Source organism: Heterodontus francisci, chromosome 23, assembly GCF_036365525.1.
Source record: "Heterodontus francisci isolate sHetFra1 chromosome 23, sHetFra1.hap1, whole genome shotgun sequence".
Lineage (NCBI taxonomy): Eukaryota > Metazoa > Chordata > Chondrichthyes > Heterodontiformes > Heterodontidae > Heterodontus > Heterodontus francisci.
This window is the reverse complement of record NC_090393.1, coordinates 52,039,251-52,060,004: the sequence shown is the minus strand read 5'-3', so window position 1 is coordinate 52,060,004 and position 20,754 is coordinate 52,039,251. Positions and strand designations below refer to the sequence as shown.

The 20,754-nt window shown below is 45.0% G+C and overlaps 1 protein-coding gene across 2 annotated transcripts in view; it reads left to right on the top strand.

Moving 5' to 3' along the window:
* The first annotated feature begins 419 nt into the window (after nt 1–419).
* The window catches only part of prkab1a (protein kinase, AMP-activated, beta 1 non-catalytic subunit, a), a 31,630-nt gene continuing 11,295 nt past the window's right edge, over nt 420–20,754 (top strand). The window contains exons 1-5 of one of the 2 annotated variants that reach the window (XM_068055266.1): nt 420–611; nt 4,841–5,043; nt 5,566–5,732; nt 18,952–19,045; nt 19,669–19,783. In XM_068055266.1, coding sequence (XP_067911367.1) covers nt 4,870–5,043; nt 5,566–5,732; nt 18,952–19,045; nt 19,669–19,783 — 550 coding nt within the window. In that variant the 5' untranslated portion in view covers nt 420–611; nt 4,841–4,869. The remainder of the gene's footprint in view (nt 612–4,840; nt 5,044–5,565; nt 5,733–18,951; nt 19,046–19,668; nt 19,784–20,754) is intronic. The other variant, XM_068055267.1, reaches the window with a different exon arrangement.

Genomic DNA, 20,754 nt, shown 5'->3' with positions numbered 1-20,754 from the left:
CAATAACAGTCACTCAGTCTGAATATTATCATTAGCAGACCCCAGGGTGAATATCATTATTAACAGACCCAGTCTGAATATTATCATTAACAGACCCCAGGATGAATATCATTATTAACAGACCCAGTCTGAATATTATCATTAACAGACCCCAGGGTGAATATTAACATACTCCAGGGAGAATATTAATATTAACATACTCCAGGGTGAATATTATTAATAACAGAACCCAGGGTGAATATTAACATACTCCAGGGAGAATATTAATATTAACATACTCCAGGGTGAATATTATTAATAACAGAACCCAGGGTGAATATTAACATACTCCAGGGTGAATATTATCATTAATAGACCCCAGGGAGAATATTATCATTAACAGACTCTAGGGTGAACATTAACAGACCTCAGGATGAATATTATCATTAACAGACCCCAGGGTGAATATTGTTTCAGGAACGGTCCCGCTGACCGGCCCCAGTTTTGCCGTTTTTCTGCTCCGACGACTGAATATTTGGAGGGACCGCTTGATCGACTCTGATTGGCGGACTGGAGAAGTGGTGTCCTGGAAAAAAAACTGTCCGGGGAGGAAAGTCTCGGAGCGGCGGCGGGTGAGTGTCTTTCATGGTCCGGGAGAGGGAGGTCTGGGTCTGCGACGCTGTTTGTCGGCCCCTCGCTGCCGGGCTCCGTTTGCCAACAGCGGCCTAATGTCTAAAGGGGAAGGGAGTAGCCTGTAGGCTCCAGGCCTCCACCGTCCCCCAGTTCTAGGCTTTCTTTTCAGGCATCGGTTAAACCCCGGCAGGTCAGGCAGCGTCTGTGGAGAGATAAATAGATAACATTTCAGGTCTTTGACCTTTCATCAGTATTTGGCTTTTGTTTACCCCCGGTTCTGATTCTCCCTTTGCTCTCTCGGCTGTTATTGGCCTTGAGTTGCGTCCATCATCATCCCACAGAAAACAAAACAAAATACAACAGATGCTGGAAATCTGAAATAAAAACAGAAAATGCTGGAAATACTCAGCAGGTCTGGCAATGTCAGTGGAGAAAGATACAGGGGTAACAACATAGGTAGGAAGGGGATGAGGATCTGAAGGCAGATTTTAAGGAGCTAGGAAGATTAAAAAGCATGACCTCGAAAGCAATAATTTTAGGATTACTCCTAGTCCCACGTACGATTGAGCATAGGAATAGGAGGACTGAGCGATTGAATGTGTGGTTGAAGAACTGGTGTAGGAGGGAGGGTACCAGATCTCTGAGGCATTGGGACCAGTTCTGGGGCCGGTGGCATCTTAGCGGGACCAGAACTAGTATCCTTGCAGGGAGATTTGCTACTGCTGTTGGGGAGTTTTTAAACTAGATTGGTATGGGGTTGGGAATCTGAGAGGAAGGGAAGCAAAATTGGTAACAGGAAGTAGAAAAGTAGTAATTGAAATTAGAAGACAGACGAAGCAAAGGCACACATCAAATAAGATCAAAATGTAGAATAACATTAAAAAGTCAGAATTAAAAGCATACTATGCAGGAGATGGAGGAAGGATGTTGCCGATGGTGGGGGAGTCCAGAACCAGGGGTCATAGTCTAAGGATACGCGGTAAAACATTCAGGACTGAGATAGGGAGCAATTTCTTCACCCAGAGAGTGGTGAACCTGTGGAATTCGCTACCACAGAAAGTAGTTGAGGCCAAAACATTGTATGTTTTCAAGTAGGAGTTAGACATAGGTCTTGGGTTTAAAGGAATCAAAGGGTATGGGGTGAAAGCAGGAACAGGTTACTGAGTTGGATGATCAGCCATGATCATAATGAATGGCGGAGCAGGCTCGAAGGGCTGAATGGCCTACTCCTCCTATTTTCTAAGTTTCTATCTGAATGCATGCAGCATTTACAACAAGGTTAATAATTTGAAGGCACAAATTGAGGTAAATTGGTATGATTTAATTGCCATTACAGAGACATGGCTACAGGGTGAATATCCAAGGATATTCGGCATTTAGGAAGGATAGGCAAAAAGGAAAAGGAGGTGGGGTAACGCTCTTAATAAGGGACGAGATCAGTACATTAGTGAGAGAGGATCTTAGATTATAGAATCACTTTGGGTGGAGCTAAGAAACAACAAGGGGCAGCAAACATTGGTGGGAGTTGTTTATAGAAGTGTAATGTAGGGCACGGTACAAATTAGGAAATAAGAGATGCATGTAACGTGGGTAATATAGTAATAACGGGCGATTTCAATTTACATATAGACTGGGTAAACCTAATAAGCTCTAATGCTGTGGAGGATGAATTCCTGGAGTGTATACGCGATAAGTTTCTGGTGCAGTACGTTGAAGAACCAACTAGGGATCAAGCTATTTTAGATTTAGTATGATGTAATGAGGAAGGGCTAATTAATAACCTTGCTGTAAAGGAGCCTTTGGGCAATTGTGCCCATAATTTGATAGAATTTCACATTACTTGAATGTGATTTGGTTCATTCTGAAACTAGCCTCACAAATCTGAATAAGAGAAATTATGAAGGTATGAGGGGCACGTTGGTTATAGTGGATTGGGAAAATACACTAAAAGATTTGACGATAGGCTCGTATTTAAAGAAGTACTATATGGTCTACAACAGATGTATATTCCTCTAAGGCACGAACACCCATTGGGAAAGGTGAATCAACCGTGGCTAACAAAAGAAGTTAAAGATTGCATTTGATCAAAGCAAGTGGCTTATGAGGATGCCAGAAAAAGTGGTAAGCCTGAGGATTGGGGGCAATTTAGAACCCAGCAAAGAATGACCAATAAACTGGGGAAAAGAGAATATGAATGCCAGCTAGTGAAAAACACAAAGGCAGACTATAAAAGCTTCTTTAGGTATGTGAAAAGGAAAAGATTAACAAGGACAAAGGTGGGCCCATTACAGGTGGAGACAGGAGAATTTATAGTGGAGAACAGGGAAATTGCGGAGAAACTAAACAATTACTTTGTGTCTGCCTTCACAGAAGAAGGTACAGAATATCTCCCAGAAATACTAGGCAACCAAAGGACTTGTGAAACTGAGGAACTGAAAGAAGTTAGTATTAGTAAAGAGGTAGTACTTGAAAAGTTAACTGGATTGAAGGTTGATAAATCCCTTGGACCAGATGAGCTACATCCCAGAGTGTTGAAGGAGGTGGCTATAGAGATAGTGGATGCATTGGTGGTTATCTTTCAAAATTCTATAGATTCAGGAAAGGTTCCTGCAGACTGGAAAGTAGCAAATATAACCCCACTATTTAAGAAGAGAGGGAGAATGGAGGAGTACAGACCTGTTAGTTTGATGTCAGTAGTAGGGAAAATGCTAGAATCTGTTATAAAAGACATGATAACTGGACACTTAGAAAATAATGGTAAATATAGCAGAGTCAACATGGATTTATGAAAGGGAAATCATGTTTGACAAGCTTGTTGGAGCTTTTTGGGGATGTTACTTGTAGCATAGATAAAGGAGAACCTGTGGATATGCTGTATTTGCTTTTTCAGAAGACTTTTGATAGGGTCCCACACAGGAGGTTAGTAAACAAATTAGAGCGCATGCAATTGGGGGTAATATACTAGTAAGGATTCAGAATTGGTTAACAGGCAGAAAGCAGAGAGTCGGAATAAATGGATCATTCTCAGGATGACAGACTGTTGCTAGTGGGGTACCACAATGATCAGTGCTAGAGCCACAGCTGTTCACAATCTGTATAAATGATTTGGATGTGGGGACCAACTGTAATATTTCCAAATTTTCTGTTGAGACAAAACTAGGTGGGAATGTAAGTTGTGAGGAAGGTGCAAGGAGGCTTCAAGCAGACTTGGACAGGCTAAGTGAATGGGCAAGAATATGGCAGATGGAATATAATGTGAATAAGTGTGAAGTGATCCACTTTGGTAGAAAAAACAGAAAGACAGAATATTTCTTAAATGGTGAGAGATTGGGAAGTGTTGGTGTCCAAAGGAACCTGGGTGTCCTTGTTCATGAGTCACTAACAGCTAACATGCAGGTGCAACAATCAATAAGGAAGGCAAATGGTATTTTGGCCTTCATCGCAGGAGGATTTGTAAGGATGTCTTGCTGCAATTGGATAGAGCCTTGGTGAGACCACACCTAGAGTATCATGTACAGTTTTGGTCTCCTTATCTAAGGAAGGATATACATAGAGGGAGTGCAACAGAGGTTCACCAGACTAATTCCTGGGATGGCAGAATTGTCTTATGAAGAGAGATTGAGGAAACTGGCTTGTATTCTCTCGAGCTTTGAAGAATGAGAAAAGATCCCATTGAAACTTACAAAATTCGTACAGGGCATGGTAGGGTGAATGCAGATAGGATGTTTCCCCTGGCTGATGAGTCTAGAACCAGGGGACATAGTCTCAGAATAAGGGGCAGGCCATTTAAGACTGAGATGAGGAGGAATTTCTTCACTCAGAGGGTGGTGAATCTTTGGAATTCTCTACCCCAGAGGGCTGTGGAAGCTCAATCATTGAGCATGTTCAAGACATCAATCAATAGATATCTGGAGACTAATGGCATCGAGATATGGAGGTAGCGCGGGAAAGTGGTGTTACGGCAGATGATTAGCCACGATCTAATTGAATGGTGGAGCAGGCTTGATGGGCTGAATGGCCTACTCCTGTTCCTATGTTCCCATCTTTCGAGTCGATGACCTTTCATCAAAACACATAATTCTAAGTTTATTTCCCTTCTTTTCTACTCCCCCCTCCCCTTTCCCAGCCTCCACCCAACTGTAACTGTTGTGGTCAGTGACTAATATGTAAACCACCTGTTCAGGTTTTCTCGGGTTGACCTCTTTTCTCTTGTTTTTTGCCTCGTTAGGGATTTGTTGATGCACTGAGAAAAGAAAGATGGGCAACACAAGCAGTGAGCGTGCAGCGATGGACCGCCAGGGGGTTCACAAGACCCCTCGGAGGGATAGCACTGGCAGTGCTATTCATGCCAAAGAACATGATCGCCCGAAAATTCTGATGGACAGCCCAGAGGATGCAGACATCTTTCATGCTGAGGAAATCAAAGTAATGGTATCTTTACAAATGATTCTAGTGTTTTCCTACTCCTGGCACTGCTATCCACGATGCTGTCTAAACTCGTATGCTTCCAATTTGCTTTGTCTAACTTGTCCTAGAGGTCATTATTCACTTATGAATCTTGATAGTGAGTGTTGGCAGGCTCGTCAATCAGAGAGCATCAAATCTGGGGTCAGCACTTATGCACTTTGAGCAGGGGTCAGTGAGTAATGGTTGACAGCAGAAACCTTGTCTGATTTGTCTTAAAGCTTGATGCTGAGGCCAATTGCCGCATTGTTACTGCCACTCAGACTATTATCAGCTAACACAGTGTAGGTTGAACCTGGTAGCTTCCTGCTCTGTGGCTCAGCTATTCTTTGATAAAACTTGGTAATCTCTCGGGGAGTTGGATTTTCTGCACCTTTTCCTGAAAGGCTGTAATCTCAGTTTAACTTGAAATAAAAAGCTAATTGGAGAGCTCAGTGTTAAACGAGCCACTGACTGAATTAGTTTTCACTGTTGTCTTCTGTTTTCAAGGCCCCACTGGAGAAGGAATTCTTTGCCTGGCAGCAGGATCTGGAAGTTTCTGACAAAATTTCCAAACAGGCCCGTCCAACAGTGTTTCGGTGGAAAGGGGGTGGGAAGGAAGTCTTCATCTCTGGATCCTTCAATGGCTGGACCAACAAAATCCCACTTACCAGAAGGTAGGCATGTTGGTAATCGTCTCTGAATTCCTCCTCATCAGGTTGACACAAGTACAAGCTTTCGTCTCTGATGACCACAAGTGACTAACTGATCGCTGTCGGCTTAGGGTAGGTAATGTACACTTTGTACAAAAAGGTCTCAGATTCAGAATTGGAAAAGCAGATTTTAACATGGTATTGAAAACTGGCACACTGCTTGCAGTAGGCTTAAGGCAAATGGCACACAGTGGACACATATAGCATACACATGCAGTAACGCACATCCCTGAGGTGTTGGAGTATATTTCATTGGTAGGTATACACAATGGCACATGGTATATTTCATTAGCATAAATGATAAGAGACACAGGTATATTGTACTGCTTAATACACACAGTGACAGACACTGGGGTATATTTTGTTGGGTAATATAGATAATGACAGCTATGTTGTATTAGCATACAGTGACAAACATTGGTTAGTGTATAGGGTTAGACACATGGGTATATGTCATTGTTTAGAATGCATTGTGGTGCACACTGGGATATATTTAATTGTGTAAAGTTATCCGTTACAGACACGGGTATATTTATTTGGATAGCATACATAGTTGTACACAGGTAAATCCCATTGGTTAGTATACATAGTGATGTACACTGGCCTATGTATTATTGGGTAGGAGCCACAGTAACAGACAAGAATTTGTTTCATTGGAATGTATGCAGTGACAGATATGGGATTATATTTCATTGAGTAGTATACACAGAGGCAGATAGCTCAGATGTCTGGGCTAATGCCCACCAAGGTAGCTGGGGGAATTTAAAATCAATAAACCTGGAATAAAAAGCTAGTCTCAGTAATGGTGATCTTGAAACTACCGGATTGTTGTAAAAACCCATCTGGTTCACGAGTGTCCTTTAGGGAATGAAATCTGCTGTCTTTGCCTGATCTGGCCTTTGTGTGATTCCAGATCCATAGCAGTGTGGTTGACTGTCCTCTGAAATGGCCTAGCAAGCAACTCAGTTGTTAAACGCTACAAAAAAGTCAAAGGACAAAACAGGACGGACCACACGGCATCGACACATGTACATGCTGCGCAGTTAACCCCGCAAAGTCCTCTTCATTAACATCTGGGGGCTTGTGCCAACATTGAGAGAGCTGTCCAACAGACTAGTCAAGCAACAGCCTGACATAGTCACACTCACAGAATCAAAGCTTACAATGTCCCAGACACCTACATTGCCATCCCTGGGTATATCCTGTCCCACTGGCAGGGCAGACACACCAGAGATGGTGGCAGCACAGCGGTATACAGTTGGGAAGAAGTAACCCTGAGAGTCCTCAGTATTGACTCCGAACCCAGGAAGTCTCATGGCATCAGGTCAACATAGGCAAGAAAACCTCCTGCTGATTACCACCTGCTGCCCTCCCTCAGCTGATGAATCAGTGTTCCTCCATGTTGAACATTACTTGGAAGAAGGACTGAGGGTAGCAAGGGCGCAGATGTACTCTGGGTGGAGGATTTCAATGTCCATCACCAAGGGATGCTTGGTAGTGCAACAACTGACTGAGCTGGCCGAGTTCTGACAGATATCTCCCAAACTGGACCTGCAACAGATGGTAAGACAACCAAAAAGAGTGAAAAACCTGCTCGACCTCGTCCTCACCAATCTACCTGTCACAGGTGCATCTGTCCCTGACTGTATGGGTAGGAGTGACCACCACACAGTCCTTGAGGGCATCTTCCACTGTGTTGTACTGCCAACGTGCTAAATGGGATAGACTCAGAACAGATCTAGCAGCTCAAAACTGGGCATCCATGAGGCGCTGTGGGTCATCAGCAGCAGCAGAATTGTATCCCTCACTCTACCATTACTATCAAGCCAGGAGACCAACCCTGGTTCTATGAGGTGTGTAGGAGAGCATTCCAGGAGCAGCAACAGACACATCTAAAAATGAGGTGCCAACCTGGTGTAGCTACAATACAGAACTACATCATGCTATAGACTGAGCTAAGCGATCCCACAACCAACTGATCAGATCATAGCTCTGCAGTCCTGCTACATCCAGTCATGAATGGTGGTGGACAATTAAACAACTGTCTGGAGGAGGAGGCTCCACAAACATCCCATCATCAATGCTGGAAGAGCCAAGAAAGTCAGTACAAAAGACAAGACTGAAGCATTTGCAACCATTTTCAGCCAGAAGTACCAAGTGGCAGACCCATCACGGCCTCCTCCTGAGGTCCAGAGCATCACAGATACCAGTTTTCAGCCAATTCACTTCACTCCACGTGATATCAAGAAACAGTTGAGCACACTGGATACACCAAAACTATGGCTCCTGAAAGCATCCTTGAACCTGTGCTCCAGAACTAGCCATTCCCTTAGCCAAGCTGTTTCCAAGACAATACTGGCATCTTTCCAACAATATGGAAAATTGCCCAGGTATGTCCTGTCCACAAAAGCCAGGACAAATCCAATCCGGCCAATCATTGCTCGATCAGTCTACTCTCACTCATCGGCAAAGTGATGGAAGGTGTCGTCGACAGTGCTATCAAGTGGCACTTACTCAGCAATAACCTGCTCACTGATGCTCAGTTTGGGTTCTGCTAGGACTACTCAGTACCAAGACCTCATTACAGCCTTGGTCCAAACATGGACAAAAGAGTTGAATTCCAGAGGTGAGTTGAGAGTGACTGCCCTTGACATCAAGTCAAAATTTGACCAAGTATGGCATCAAGGAGCCCTAGCAAAACTGAAGCTAATGGAGTAGGGGAAAACCCTCCACTTACAGCAGTCATACTTAGCACAAAGGAAGATAGTTGTAGTTATTGGTAGTCAATTATCGCAGCCCCAGGACATTGCTGCAAGAGTTCCTCAGGGCAGCCTCCAACCATCTTCATCTCCTTCTTCAATGACCTTTCCTCCATCATTTGGTGGTCAGATGTGGAGAATTTTGCTGATGATTGCACAATGCACAGATCCATTCACAACCAGTGCATGCAGCAAGACCTGGCCATCATTCAGGCTTAGGCTGATAAGTGGCAAGTAACATTCACATCACACAAGTAATCATCCAGGCAATGATCTTCTCCAACAAGAGAGAGTCCCAACCATCAGCTCTTGACATTCAATGGCATTACAATCGCTGAAGCCCCCAACATCAACATCCTGGGGATTACTGTTAACCAACCACAAGAGTAGCTCAGAGGCTGGGAATTCTGCAACCAGTAACTCGCCTTCTAACTCCCCCAAAGCCTGTCCACTATCTACAAGGCTCAAGTCATAAGCGTGAATCACAGAAATTTACAGCACAGAAGGAGACCATTTCACCACCGCTCATTTGTAGCCATCCAGCCTGATGCCACTTTCCAGCTCTTGGTCTGTCGCCTTGTAGGTAATAACACTTCAAGTGCATATCCAAGTACTTTTTAAATGTTATGAGGGTTTTCGCCTCTACCACACTTTCAGGCAGTGAGTTCCAGATCCCCACCACTTTCTGAGTGAAATAATTTCCCCTCGAATCCCCTCTAAACCTCCTACCACTTACCTGAAATCTGCGCCTCTAGCTATGGACCCCTCAAGCAAGGAGAATAGGGCCTTCCTATCCACTCTATCTAGACCCCCTCATAATTTTATACACTTCAGTTAGGTCTCCCCTCTGCTTCCTCTGTTCCAAAGAAAACAACCCTAGCCTATCTAATCTTTCCTCATAACTAAAATTCTCCAGTCCAGGCAACATCCTCGTAAATCTCCTCTGTACCCTGTCTAGTGCAATCTCATCTTTACTATAATGCGGTGGCCAGAACTGCATGCAATACTCCAGCTGTGGCGTAACTAGTGTTTTGTACAGTTCCAGCGTAATCTCCCAGACCTCATATTCTATCCCTCAGCTAATAAAGGCAAGCATCCCGTCTGCCTTCTTGACCACCTTATCTACCTGCCCAGCCACCTTCAGGGATCTGTAGACATGCATTCCAAGGTCCCTCTGTTCCTCAGCACTTCTCAGTATGCCAGCAATTATTGTGTATTCCATTACCTTGTTAGCCTTCCCCAAATGCATTACCTCACACTTCTCCAGATTAAACTCCATTTGCCACTCGTCCGCCAACCTGATTAGTCCATTGATATCTTTCTGCAGTCTACAGCTTTTCTCTCCATTATCAACCACATGGCCAATTTTTGTATCGTCTGCAAACTTCTTAATCATACCCTCTACATTTAAGTCTAAATCATTGATACATACCACGAAAAATAAGGAACCTAGTACTGAGTCCTGAAGAACCCCGCTGGAAACAGCCTTCCAGTCACAAAATCACCCATTGACCATTACGCTTTGCTTCCTCCCTCTGAGCCAATTTTGGATCCCATGGGCTTTTACTTTCGTGACCAGTCCGCCCTGTGCGACCTTATCAAAAGCCTTGCTAAAATCCATGTAGACTACATCAAATGCACTGTCCTCATCGACCTTCCTTGTTACCGCCTCACAAAATTCAATCATGTTCGTCAGACATGACCTTCCCTTAACAAATCCGTGCTGACTGTCTTTGCTTAATTCGTGTCTTTTGAAATGAAGATTTATCCTGACCCTCAGAATTTTTTCCAATAATTTTCCCACCACTGAGATTAGGTTGACTGGCCTGTAATTACTCGGTCTTTCCCTTTCCCCCTTTTTAAACAATGGTACAATAGCTGTCTTCCAGTCCTCTGACACTACATCTGTAGCCAGAAAGAATTGGAAAATGATGGCCAGAGCTTTCGCTATTTCTTTTCTTCCCTTAACAGTCCGGGATGCAGTTCATCTGGGCCTGGGGATTTATCCACTTTCAAAGATATTACAACACTTAATACTTACTCTCTCACTATGTTAATTTAATCTACTATTTCACACACCTCCTCCCTGATTGTAATGTCTGTATCATCCCTTCTGTGAAAACAAAGTGTTCATTAAGAACCATACCAATGTCCTGCACCTCCACACACAGGTTACCTCTATGGCTCCTAACAGGCCCTACTCTTTCTTTAGTTATCCCCTTGCTCATAATATATGTATAAAAATTCTTGGGGTTTTCCTTGATTTCACTTACTAATATTTTTCATGCCCTCTCTTTGCTTTCCTAATTTCCTTTTGAATTTCATCGCTACACTTTTTATACTCCTCTAGGTTTTCTGTGTCATAAACTTCAATTTTTTTCATTATCCTCTCCTTTAAGCCCCTTGACATTGGGGGCTCTAGATTTGTTAGTCCTTGGGCGACACAGTAGCGCAGTGGTTAGCACCGCAGCCTCACAGCTCCAGGGACCCGGGTTCGATTCTGGGTACTGCCTGTGCGGAGTTTGCAAGTTCTCCCTGTGTCTGCGTGGGTTTCCTCCGGGTGCTCCGGTTTCCTCCCACAAGCCAAAGACTTGCAGGTTGATAGGTTAATTGGCCATTATAAATTGCCCCAAGTATAGGTAGGTGGTAGGGAAATACAGGGACAGGTGGGGATGTGATAGGAATATGGGATTAGTGTAGGATTAGTATAAATGGGTGGTTGATGGTCGGCACAGACTCGGTGGGCCGAAGGGCCTGTTTCAGTGCTGTATCTCTAAACTAAACTAAACTAAACTAAACTAACCACCTTCTCTAAGGCAGCATACTTGCTCTGAACCCACACTATTTCTTCCTTGTTTACATCCCACTGATCAGTCACTGATTTACCTTCAAGTAGCTGTTTCCAGTCCACTTTAGCTAAATCCCATCTCAGCTTAGTAAAATTAGCTATTCCCCAATTGAGAACTTTTATTCCTGGTCTGTCTTTGTCCTTTTCCATAATTAGCCTAATTAACTGAATTATGATCACTTCCCTCAAAGTGCTCCCCAACTGATACCCCTTCCACCTGCCCAGCTTCATTCCCTTAAACTAAGTCCAGAATTGTCCCGTCTTGTTGGGCTAGCTATGTGCTGGCTAAAAAAGGTTCTCCTGAAAGCCCTGCTTCCTGCACCATCTCTCCAACCACATATTCACTAGCTCTATTTTCCAATTTCTGTACTGACCAGCATGAGGCACTGGGAGTAATCCAGAGATTACTACCTTTGAGATCCTGCTTTCCAATCTCTTTCCTAGCTCCCTAAACGCTGCCTTCTGAAACTCATCCCTCTTCTGCCTATGTCATTGGTGCCAATATGGACCACGACTGCTGGCTGTTTATCTGCCCCTCTCAGAATGCCCTGAAGCTGCATAGTGACATCCTTTATCCTGGCACCAGGGAGCCAAAATACTATCCTGGAGTCATATGGCCACAGAAGTGCCTGCCTGTCCCCCTCACTATCGAATCTCCTACCACTATTGCTGTTCCACTCTTCTTCCCCTCTCCCTGTGCAGCTGAGTCACCCATAGTGCGATGGACTTGGCTCTCCCTGCACTCCCCAGAGGAACCATCACTCTCGCCAATATTCAGAACTGAATACCAGTTCAAGAGCGAGAAGCACTCATGAGATCGTTGCCCTGCCTGCCTTGTCGTCTTGTCCCTCTGGCGGCCACCCATTCCCTCTCTGCCTGCACATTTTTAAGCTGCGGGGTGACCACCTCCAAAAACATGCTATCCACGAAGCTCTCAGCCTTGCAGATGCCCCAGAGTGACTCCAGCTGCCGCTCAAGCTCTGAAGCCTGGAACTCGAGCTGCTCTAGCTGGCAACACCTCCTGCACGTGTGGTCGTCCAGACTGCAAGAAGCATCCAGGATTTCTACATGGCACAAGATGTGCATTCCATGGGGCTGAGGTTCCCTTCCATGCCTTTACTTTTTAGACTATTAACTAGAAATACTTACCAGCTACTCACCAGTCAGCTCCTTCCCTGGTTAGGAGGTCATTAAAGCTGCTTTGCAGATTTTGCTTCTGTTGTTGAAGATTTTGCTGGAGAGTCTATCACCCACTTTAACTCCTCAGATGCTGCGCTCAATCTCCACGCAGGTCTGCCGCTGCTGCTGAGTCTCTTTGTAATATAGATAAAGGCCTCTCTGCGCACCTAATTAATGCATATAGACTTCAGATATCAGGTCTCACTGTCTCCCACTCACTCACTCAGACCGCTGCTTGTCTTGTAAAAAACCAGAACAGCATCTCTTCCCTCAATGCGCCAAATTCCCCAAGTTAAGTACTCCGATTTTGTGCATAAGCACAAGTATTTATGCCAGAAACTATTCCAAAGATCTGAGTTAGCCCCTGCTGATCAGCTAACCAGTTCTAAGTAGCCATCTAATTAACTGTGCAGTTGCCACTTGCAGGCAGCTTGTTTACCTTTGACTAACACTGAAATAAACTACAAGTTAACTTTAAAGTTAAGTTAAATGTAAAACTTGACTAGAGCCCTGAGTTAAGTACTCTGTCAAGCTGTACTCCATGCTACTTACTAGCTATACTTTGTGTGATGGAATATGCTTCACTTGCCTGGATGAGTGCCACTCCAACAACACTCAAAGCAGCTCAATAGCATCCAGGACAAAGTAGCCTACTTGACTGGCACCCCATCCACCACCTTCAACATTCACTCACTTCACTACCAGCGTGTAGTGGCAGCAGTGTGCTAGATGCAACTCGCCAAGTATCCTCAGACAGCACCTTCCAAACCTGTGATCTCTAACATCTAGATGAACTAGGACAGCAGATGCATGGGAACACCAACACCTACAAGTTCCCCTCCAAGTCACACACCATCCTGACTTAAAAATCTATCACTGTTCCTTCGCTGTCAAAATCCTGGAACTCCCTCCCTAACAGCACTGTGGTGATACCTACGCTACATGGATTGCTGCAGTTCAGAAAGGTGACTCACCACCACCTTATGAGGGCAATTCCAGTGATGACCACATCCCATGAATGAATAAAATAAATCTGGACTTGGTCGGCCGAAAAAGACTCTTGTAGAGTGGGCAATTGTGACATTTCGTTTTAAGTCTGCAGACGCCGAGGTACATTATGTTAGAGGCTTAGAGTCGACGGTGTGCGACCTGTGTACTGGTCTCTCTCACTTCAGAAGGCTTTTGAAAAGGTCCCACATAGGAGGTTAGTAAACAAAATTAGAGCACATGGGATTGGGGGTAATATACAGTTATGGATTGAGAATTGGTTAACAGAGAGTAGGAATAAATGGCAGACTATTACTGGGGTACCACAAGGATCAGTGCTGGGGTCACAGCAGTTCTCAATCTATATAAATTATTTAGATGTGGGAACCAAATGAAATATTCCCAAATTTGCTGATGACGCAAAACTCGGTGGAAATATAAAAGTTTGATTAGGTTAGATTAGAGATACAGCACGGAAACAGGCCCTTCGGCCCACCGAGTCTGTGCCGAACATCAACCACCCATTTATACTAATCCTACACTAATCCCATATTCCTACCAAACATCCCCACCTGTCCCTATATTTCCCTACCACCTACCTATACTAGTGACAATTTATAATGGCCAATTTACCTATCAACCTGCAAGTCTTTTGGCTTGTGGGAGGAAACCGGAGCACCCGGAGAAAACCCACGCAGACACAGGGAGAACTTGCAAACTCCACACAGGCAGTACCCAGAATCGAACCCGGGTCCCTGGAGCTGTGAGGCTGCGGTGCTAACCTCTGCGCCACTGTGCCGCCCAGTTATGAGGAGGATGCAAGAAGGCTTCAAGGGGATTTGGACAGGCTGAGTGAATGGGCAAGAACATGGCAGATGGATATAATGTGAATAAGTGTGAAGTGATCCACTTTGGTAGAAAAAGTGGAAAGACAAGAGTATTTCTTAAATGGTGAGAGATTGGGAAGTGTTGATGTCCAAAATGATCTGGGTGTCCTTGTTCAAGAGTCACTAAAAGCTAGCATGCAGGTGCAGCAAGCAATTAGGATGGCAAATGGTATGTTGGCCTTCATCGCAAGGGGTTTTGAGTACAGGAGTAAAGAAGTCTTGCTGCAATTATATAGAGTCTTGGTGAGACCACATTGTGGAACATTGTGTACAGTTTTGATCTCCTCATCTAAGGAAGGATATACTTGCCATAGAGGTAGTGCAACGGAGGTTCACCAGACTAATCTCTGGAATTGCAGGATTGTCTTAGGAGAGATTGAGGATATTAGGCCTGTGTTCTCTAGAGTTTTGAAGAATGAGCGGTGCTGTCATTGAAACTTATAAAATTCTTATAGGGCATGACAGGGTGGATGGAGATAGGACTGGCTGATGAGTCTAGAACAAGGGGACCTAATCTCATAATAAGGGATAGGCCATTTTAAGACTGAGATGAAGAGGAATTTCTTCACTCAGAGGGTGGTGAATCTTTGGAATTCTCTACCCCAGAGGGCTGTGGGGGCTCAATCTTTGAGCATGTTGAAGACACAAATCGATAGATTTCTGGATACCAATGACATCAAAAGATATGAAGATAGTGCCGGAAAGTGGCGTTGAGGTAGGTGATCAGCCATTATCTCATTCAATGGCAGAGCCGGTTTGACGGGCTGAATGGCCTACTCCTGCTCCTGTGTTCCTCTGGTCCTATATGTTCCTTCTTCGAAAACAAATGCCAGTACAAACTAAGCAGAACCGAGAAAGCTGCATACGCCGTGGGTGGAATTTCCATAGAATTTCTTGATCACCCAATGCAAATCGACAGAAAAGTGGTGGAAACCCTTGGGAACTGACATACAGGATTGTTTACTCCAATTTTCCAGGACATCCACCAATCTCCTGCTATAGAAACCCTTACAGGAATCCCTGAAGCATGTCACTAACTCCACCAAGAACATTCCACACTGTAACAAGGGAGACTGTAGTTCATGCAGCATCCACAAGTGGATGTGCCAGAGATCATTAGAAATTCTTAACAATCCAGTCATGCTCAATATCAGGATCAGCCATAGAGACTTTTTAAACTGTCGTCTTTCTAATTTACTGCATAGGGGATTTTTTATAAATTCATTCATGGGATGTGGGCGTCGCTGGCCAGGCCAGCATTTATTGCCCATCCCTAATTGCCATTGAGAAGGTGGTGGTGAGCTGCCTTCTTGAACCGCTGCAGTCCATGTGAGGTAGGTACACCCACAGTGCTGTTAGGAAGGGAGTTCCAGGATTTTGACCCAGTGACAGTGAAGGAACGGCGATATAGTTCCTAGTCAGGATGGTGTGACTTGGAGGGGAACTTGCAGGGAGTGGTGTTCCCATACATCTGCTGCTGTTGTCCTTCGAGGTGGTAGAGGTCGCGGGTTTGGAAGGTTCTGTCGAAGGAGCCTTGGCGCGTTGCTGCAGTGCATCTTGTAGATGGTACACACTGCTACACTGTGCGTCGGTGGTGGAGGGAGTGAATGTTTGTGGATGGTGTGCCAATCAAGCGAGCTGCTTTGTCCTGGATGGTGTCGAGCTTCTTGAGTGTTGTTGGAGCTGCAACCATCCAGGCAAGTGGAGAGTATTCCATCACACTCCTGATTTGTGCCTTATAGATGGTGGACGGACTTTGGAGAGTCAGGAGGTGAGTTACTCGCCGCAGGATTCCTAGCCTCTGACCTGCTTTTGTAGCCACGGGATTTATATGGCTACTCCAGTTCAGTTTCTGGTCAATGGTTGCCCCTAGGATGTTGATAGTGGGGGATTCAGCGATGATAATGCTATTGAATGTCAAGGGGAGATGGTCTCTTGTTGGAGATGGTCATTGCCTGGCACTTGTGTGGTGCAAATGTTACTTACCACTTATCAGCCCAGGCCTGGATATTGTCCAGGTCTTGCTGCATTTCTACACTGACTGCTTCAATATCTGAGGAATCGTTAATGGTGCTGATCATTGTGCAATCATTAGCAAACATCCCCACTTCTGACCTTATGATTGAAGGAAGGTCATTGATGAAGCAGCTGAAGATGGTTGGGCCTAGGACACTACCCTGAGGAACTCCTGCAGTGATGTCCTGAAGCTCAGATGATTGACCTCCAACAACCACAGCCATCTTCCTTTGCGCTAGGTATGACTCCAGCCAGCAGAGAGTTTTCCCCGATTCCCATTGACCTCAGTTTTGCTAGGGTTGCTTGATGCCATACTCGGTCAAATGCTGCCTTGATGTCAAGGGCAGTCACTCTCACCTCTTGAGTTCAGCTCTTTTGTCCCTGTTTGAACCAAAGCTGTAATGAGGTCAGGAGCTGAGTGGCCCTGGCAGAAACCAAACTGAGCATCACTGAGCAGGTTATTGGTAAGCAAGTGCTGCTTGATGGCACTGTTGATAACACCTTCCATCACTTTACTGATGATTGAGAGCAGACTGATGGGGTGACAATTGGCCGGGTTGGACTTGTCCTGCTTTTTGTGGACAGGACATACCTGGGCAATTTTCCACATTGTCGGGTAGATGCCAGTGTTGTAGCTATACTGGAACAGCTTGGCTAGGAGTGCGGCAAGTTCTGGAGCACAGGTCTTCAGTACTATTGCCGGAATATTGTCAGGACCCATTGCCTTTGCAGTATCCAGTGTCTTCAGTCGTTTCTTGATATCACGCGGAGTGAATCGAATTGGCTGAAGTCTGGCATCTGTAATGCTTGGGACTTCAGGAGGGGGCTGAGTTGGATCATCAACTCGGCACTTCTGGCTGAAGATTGTTGCAAATGCTTCAGCCTTATCTTTCACACTGATGTGCTGGGCTCCCCCCATCATTGAGGATGGGGATATTTGTGGAGCCACCTCCTCCAATTAGTTGCTTAATTGTCCACCACCATTCACGACTGGATGTGGCAGGACTGCAAAGCTTAGATCTGATCCGTTGGTTATGGGATCGCTTAGCTCTGTCTATTGCATGCTGCTTATGCAGTTTGGCATGCAAGTAGTCCCGGGTTGAGGTATGCCTGGTTCTGCTCCTGGCATGCCCTCCTGCACTCTTCATTGAACCAGGGTTGGTCTCCTGGCGTTATGGTAATGGTAGAGTGGGGCATATGCTGGGCCATGAGGTTACAGATTGTGGTTGAGTACAATTCTGCTGCTGCTGATGGCCCGCAGCGCCTCATGGATGCCCAGTTTTGCATTGCTAGATCTGTTCGAAATCTATCCCATTTAGCACGGTGATAATGCCACACAACACGATGGACGGTATCCTCAATGTGAAGGCGGGACTTCGTCTCCACAAGGACTGTGTGGTGGTCACTCCTACCAATACAGTCATGGACAGAAGCATCTAGGGCAGGCAGATTGGTGAGGACAAGGTCAAGTATGTTTTTCTCTCGTGTTAATTCCCCCACCACCTGCCGCAGACCCAGTCTAGCAGCTATGTCCTTTAGTACTCGGCCAGCTCAGTCAGTAGTGGTGCTACCAAGCCACTCTTGGTGATGGACATTGAAGTCCCCAACCCAGAGTACATTTTGTGCCTTTGCCACCCTCAGTGGTGTTCAACATGGAGGAGTACTGACTCATCAGCTGAGGGAGGGCGGTAGGTGGTAATCAGTAGGAGGTTACCTTGCCCATGTTTGACCTGATGCCATGAGACTTCATGGGGTCTGGAGTCGATGTTGAGGACTCCGAGGGCAACTCCCTCCCTACTGTAGACCACTGTCCCGTCACCTCTGCTGGGTCTGTCCTGCCAGTGGGACAGGACATACCCAGGGATAGTGATTGCAGTGTCTGGGACATTGGCTGTAAGGTATGATTCTGTGAATATGACTATGTCAGGCTATTGCTTGACTAGTCTGTGGGACAGCTCTCCCAATTTTGGCCCAAGCCCCCAGATGTTAGTAAGGAGGACTTTGCAGGGTCGACAGGCTGGGTTTGCCATTGTCGTTTCCGGTGCCTCGGTCGATGCCGGGTGGTCCGTCCGGTTTCATTCCTTTTTATTGACTTCGTAGCGGTTAGGTACAACTGAGTGGCTTGCTAGGCCATTTCAGAGGGCATGTAAGAGTCAACCACATTGCTGTGGGTCTGGAGTCACATGTAGGCCAGACCAGGTAAGGACAGCAGATTTCCTTCCCTAAAGGAGATTAGTGAACCAGATGGGTTTTTACAACAATTGACAATGGTTTCATGGCCATCATTAGACTAGCTTTTAATTCCAAATTTATTAATTAAATTCAAATTCCACCTTCAGCAGTGGTGGGATTCGAACCCATGTCTCCAGAACAATACCCTGGGTCTCTGGGTTACTAGTCCAGTGATAATACCACTACGCCACCGCCTCCCCCTATGTTACGTACTGACTATGGACGAAGGGATATTTCAATTTCACGGGTTTACTTTTTTCTCTCTTTTTCCACAGTCACAATAACTTTGTAGCGATTCTGGACCTCCCAGAGGGTGAGCATCAGTATAAGTTCTTTGTGGATGGTCAGTGGACCCATGATACATCAGAGGTATGAGATGGCATTGGCATGCTGCAATGTGACATTTCTTACTGTAGGAAAACCTAGACGTGCAACAAAACAGTGTATATTGTAAATGCTCTTTGTGATAGAATTAGTGGTGCGCTATTGAACCACATTATAAGGTTGGGGCTCTGATGGGCTGTGTTCGTGACATGGGGTGGTGGGAGAGAGGAGGCGGCCTGATGGAGCATTGTGGAAATACTTAATGTTGCAATCCTTGAATTTTTCTTTCTAATATTGAAAGAGTACGAAGAGTATCCAAGTGGGGCAGAAGGCTGGAACAGATTTACTTCCTTACAGATAACCCACAGACCTAATTCAAGGAGCAGGAACTTACTGCTCTTGCAATTAGCATCCATCTGGAGAGTGGGTGACCCTGGAAGTCAACCTGCATGTTTATGTGGTAATGTGTTAGAGTGGGCATCCCACCAGTGAATGATGGTGGCCTTAAACCTAGATCATAATGTGACTCGTACACATGGAACACACACTAGAATTGTGAGGATGATGATATCAAAGGTCTCTGCTTTCTGGAAGTTGTAATATTGAGGTGTTTGGTGATTTTGGTTACTTACTATTGTAATATGTGTGGTCTTATGATGTCTCCACAGCCTGTTACCACCAGCCAGCTTGGCACCATCAATAACGTTATCCGGGTGGCCCAGACTGATTTTGAAGTGTTTGATGCGCTGATGGTGGATTCACAGAAATGCTCAGATGTGTCAGGTGGGTTAAAGATATGAGGGTGAAATGTCAACAAGAACAGAAAGAGTCATCAAATGTAATCATATAATTAAACAGCACAGATGGAGGCCATTTGGCTCATCGTGTCTGTGCCAGCTCTTGGTAGAGCTATCCAATTAATCCCATTCCTCTGCTCTTGCCCCACAACCCTGTAAATTTCTTCTCATCAAATATTTAACCAATTCTCTTTTGAACATTATGATTGAAATTGCTTCCACCAATCTTTCAGGCAGTGCATTCCACATCACAGCAATACAACGTATAAAATAAATCTGTTTCCTCAAGTTGTCGCTGGTTCTGTTGCTAATCATCTTAAATCTGTGACCACTGGTTGTCAACCATTCTGCCCCTAGAAATAGTTTCTCCTTTTTTACTCTGACAAAACCATTCATGATTTGAACATCAAATCTCATATGAACATATGAATTAGGACATATGAATTACATATGAATTAATAGGCCACTCAGCCCTTTGAGCCTGCTCTGCCATTCAACATTCTCAGCTCCACGTACGCGCCTACCCCCAATAACCTTTCACCCCCTTGCTTATCAAGAAACTATCTACCTCTGCCTTAAGAATATTCAAAGACTCTGCTTCCGCCACCTTTTGAGGAAGATGACCCTCTGAGAGAAAAAATTTCTCCTCATCTGTTTTAAATGGCTGACCCCTTATTTTTAAACATGACCCCTAGTTCTAGAGTCTCCCACAAGAGGAAACATCCTTTCCACATCCACCCTGACAAGACCCCTCAGGATCTTATGTTTCAATCAAGTCGCCTCTTACTCTTCCAAACGCCAGCAGATACAAGCCCAGCCTGTCCAACCTTTCCTCTTAAGACAACCCGCCCATTCCAGATATTAGTCTAGTAAACCTTCTCTGAACTGCTTCCAACACGTTTACATCCTTTCTTAAATAAGGAGACCAGTACTGTACGCAGTACTCCAGATTTGGTC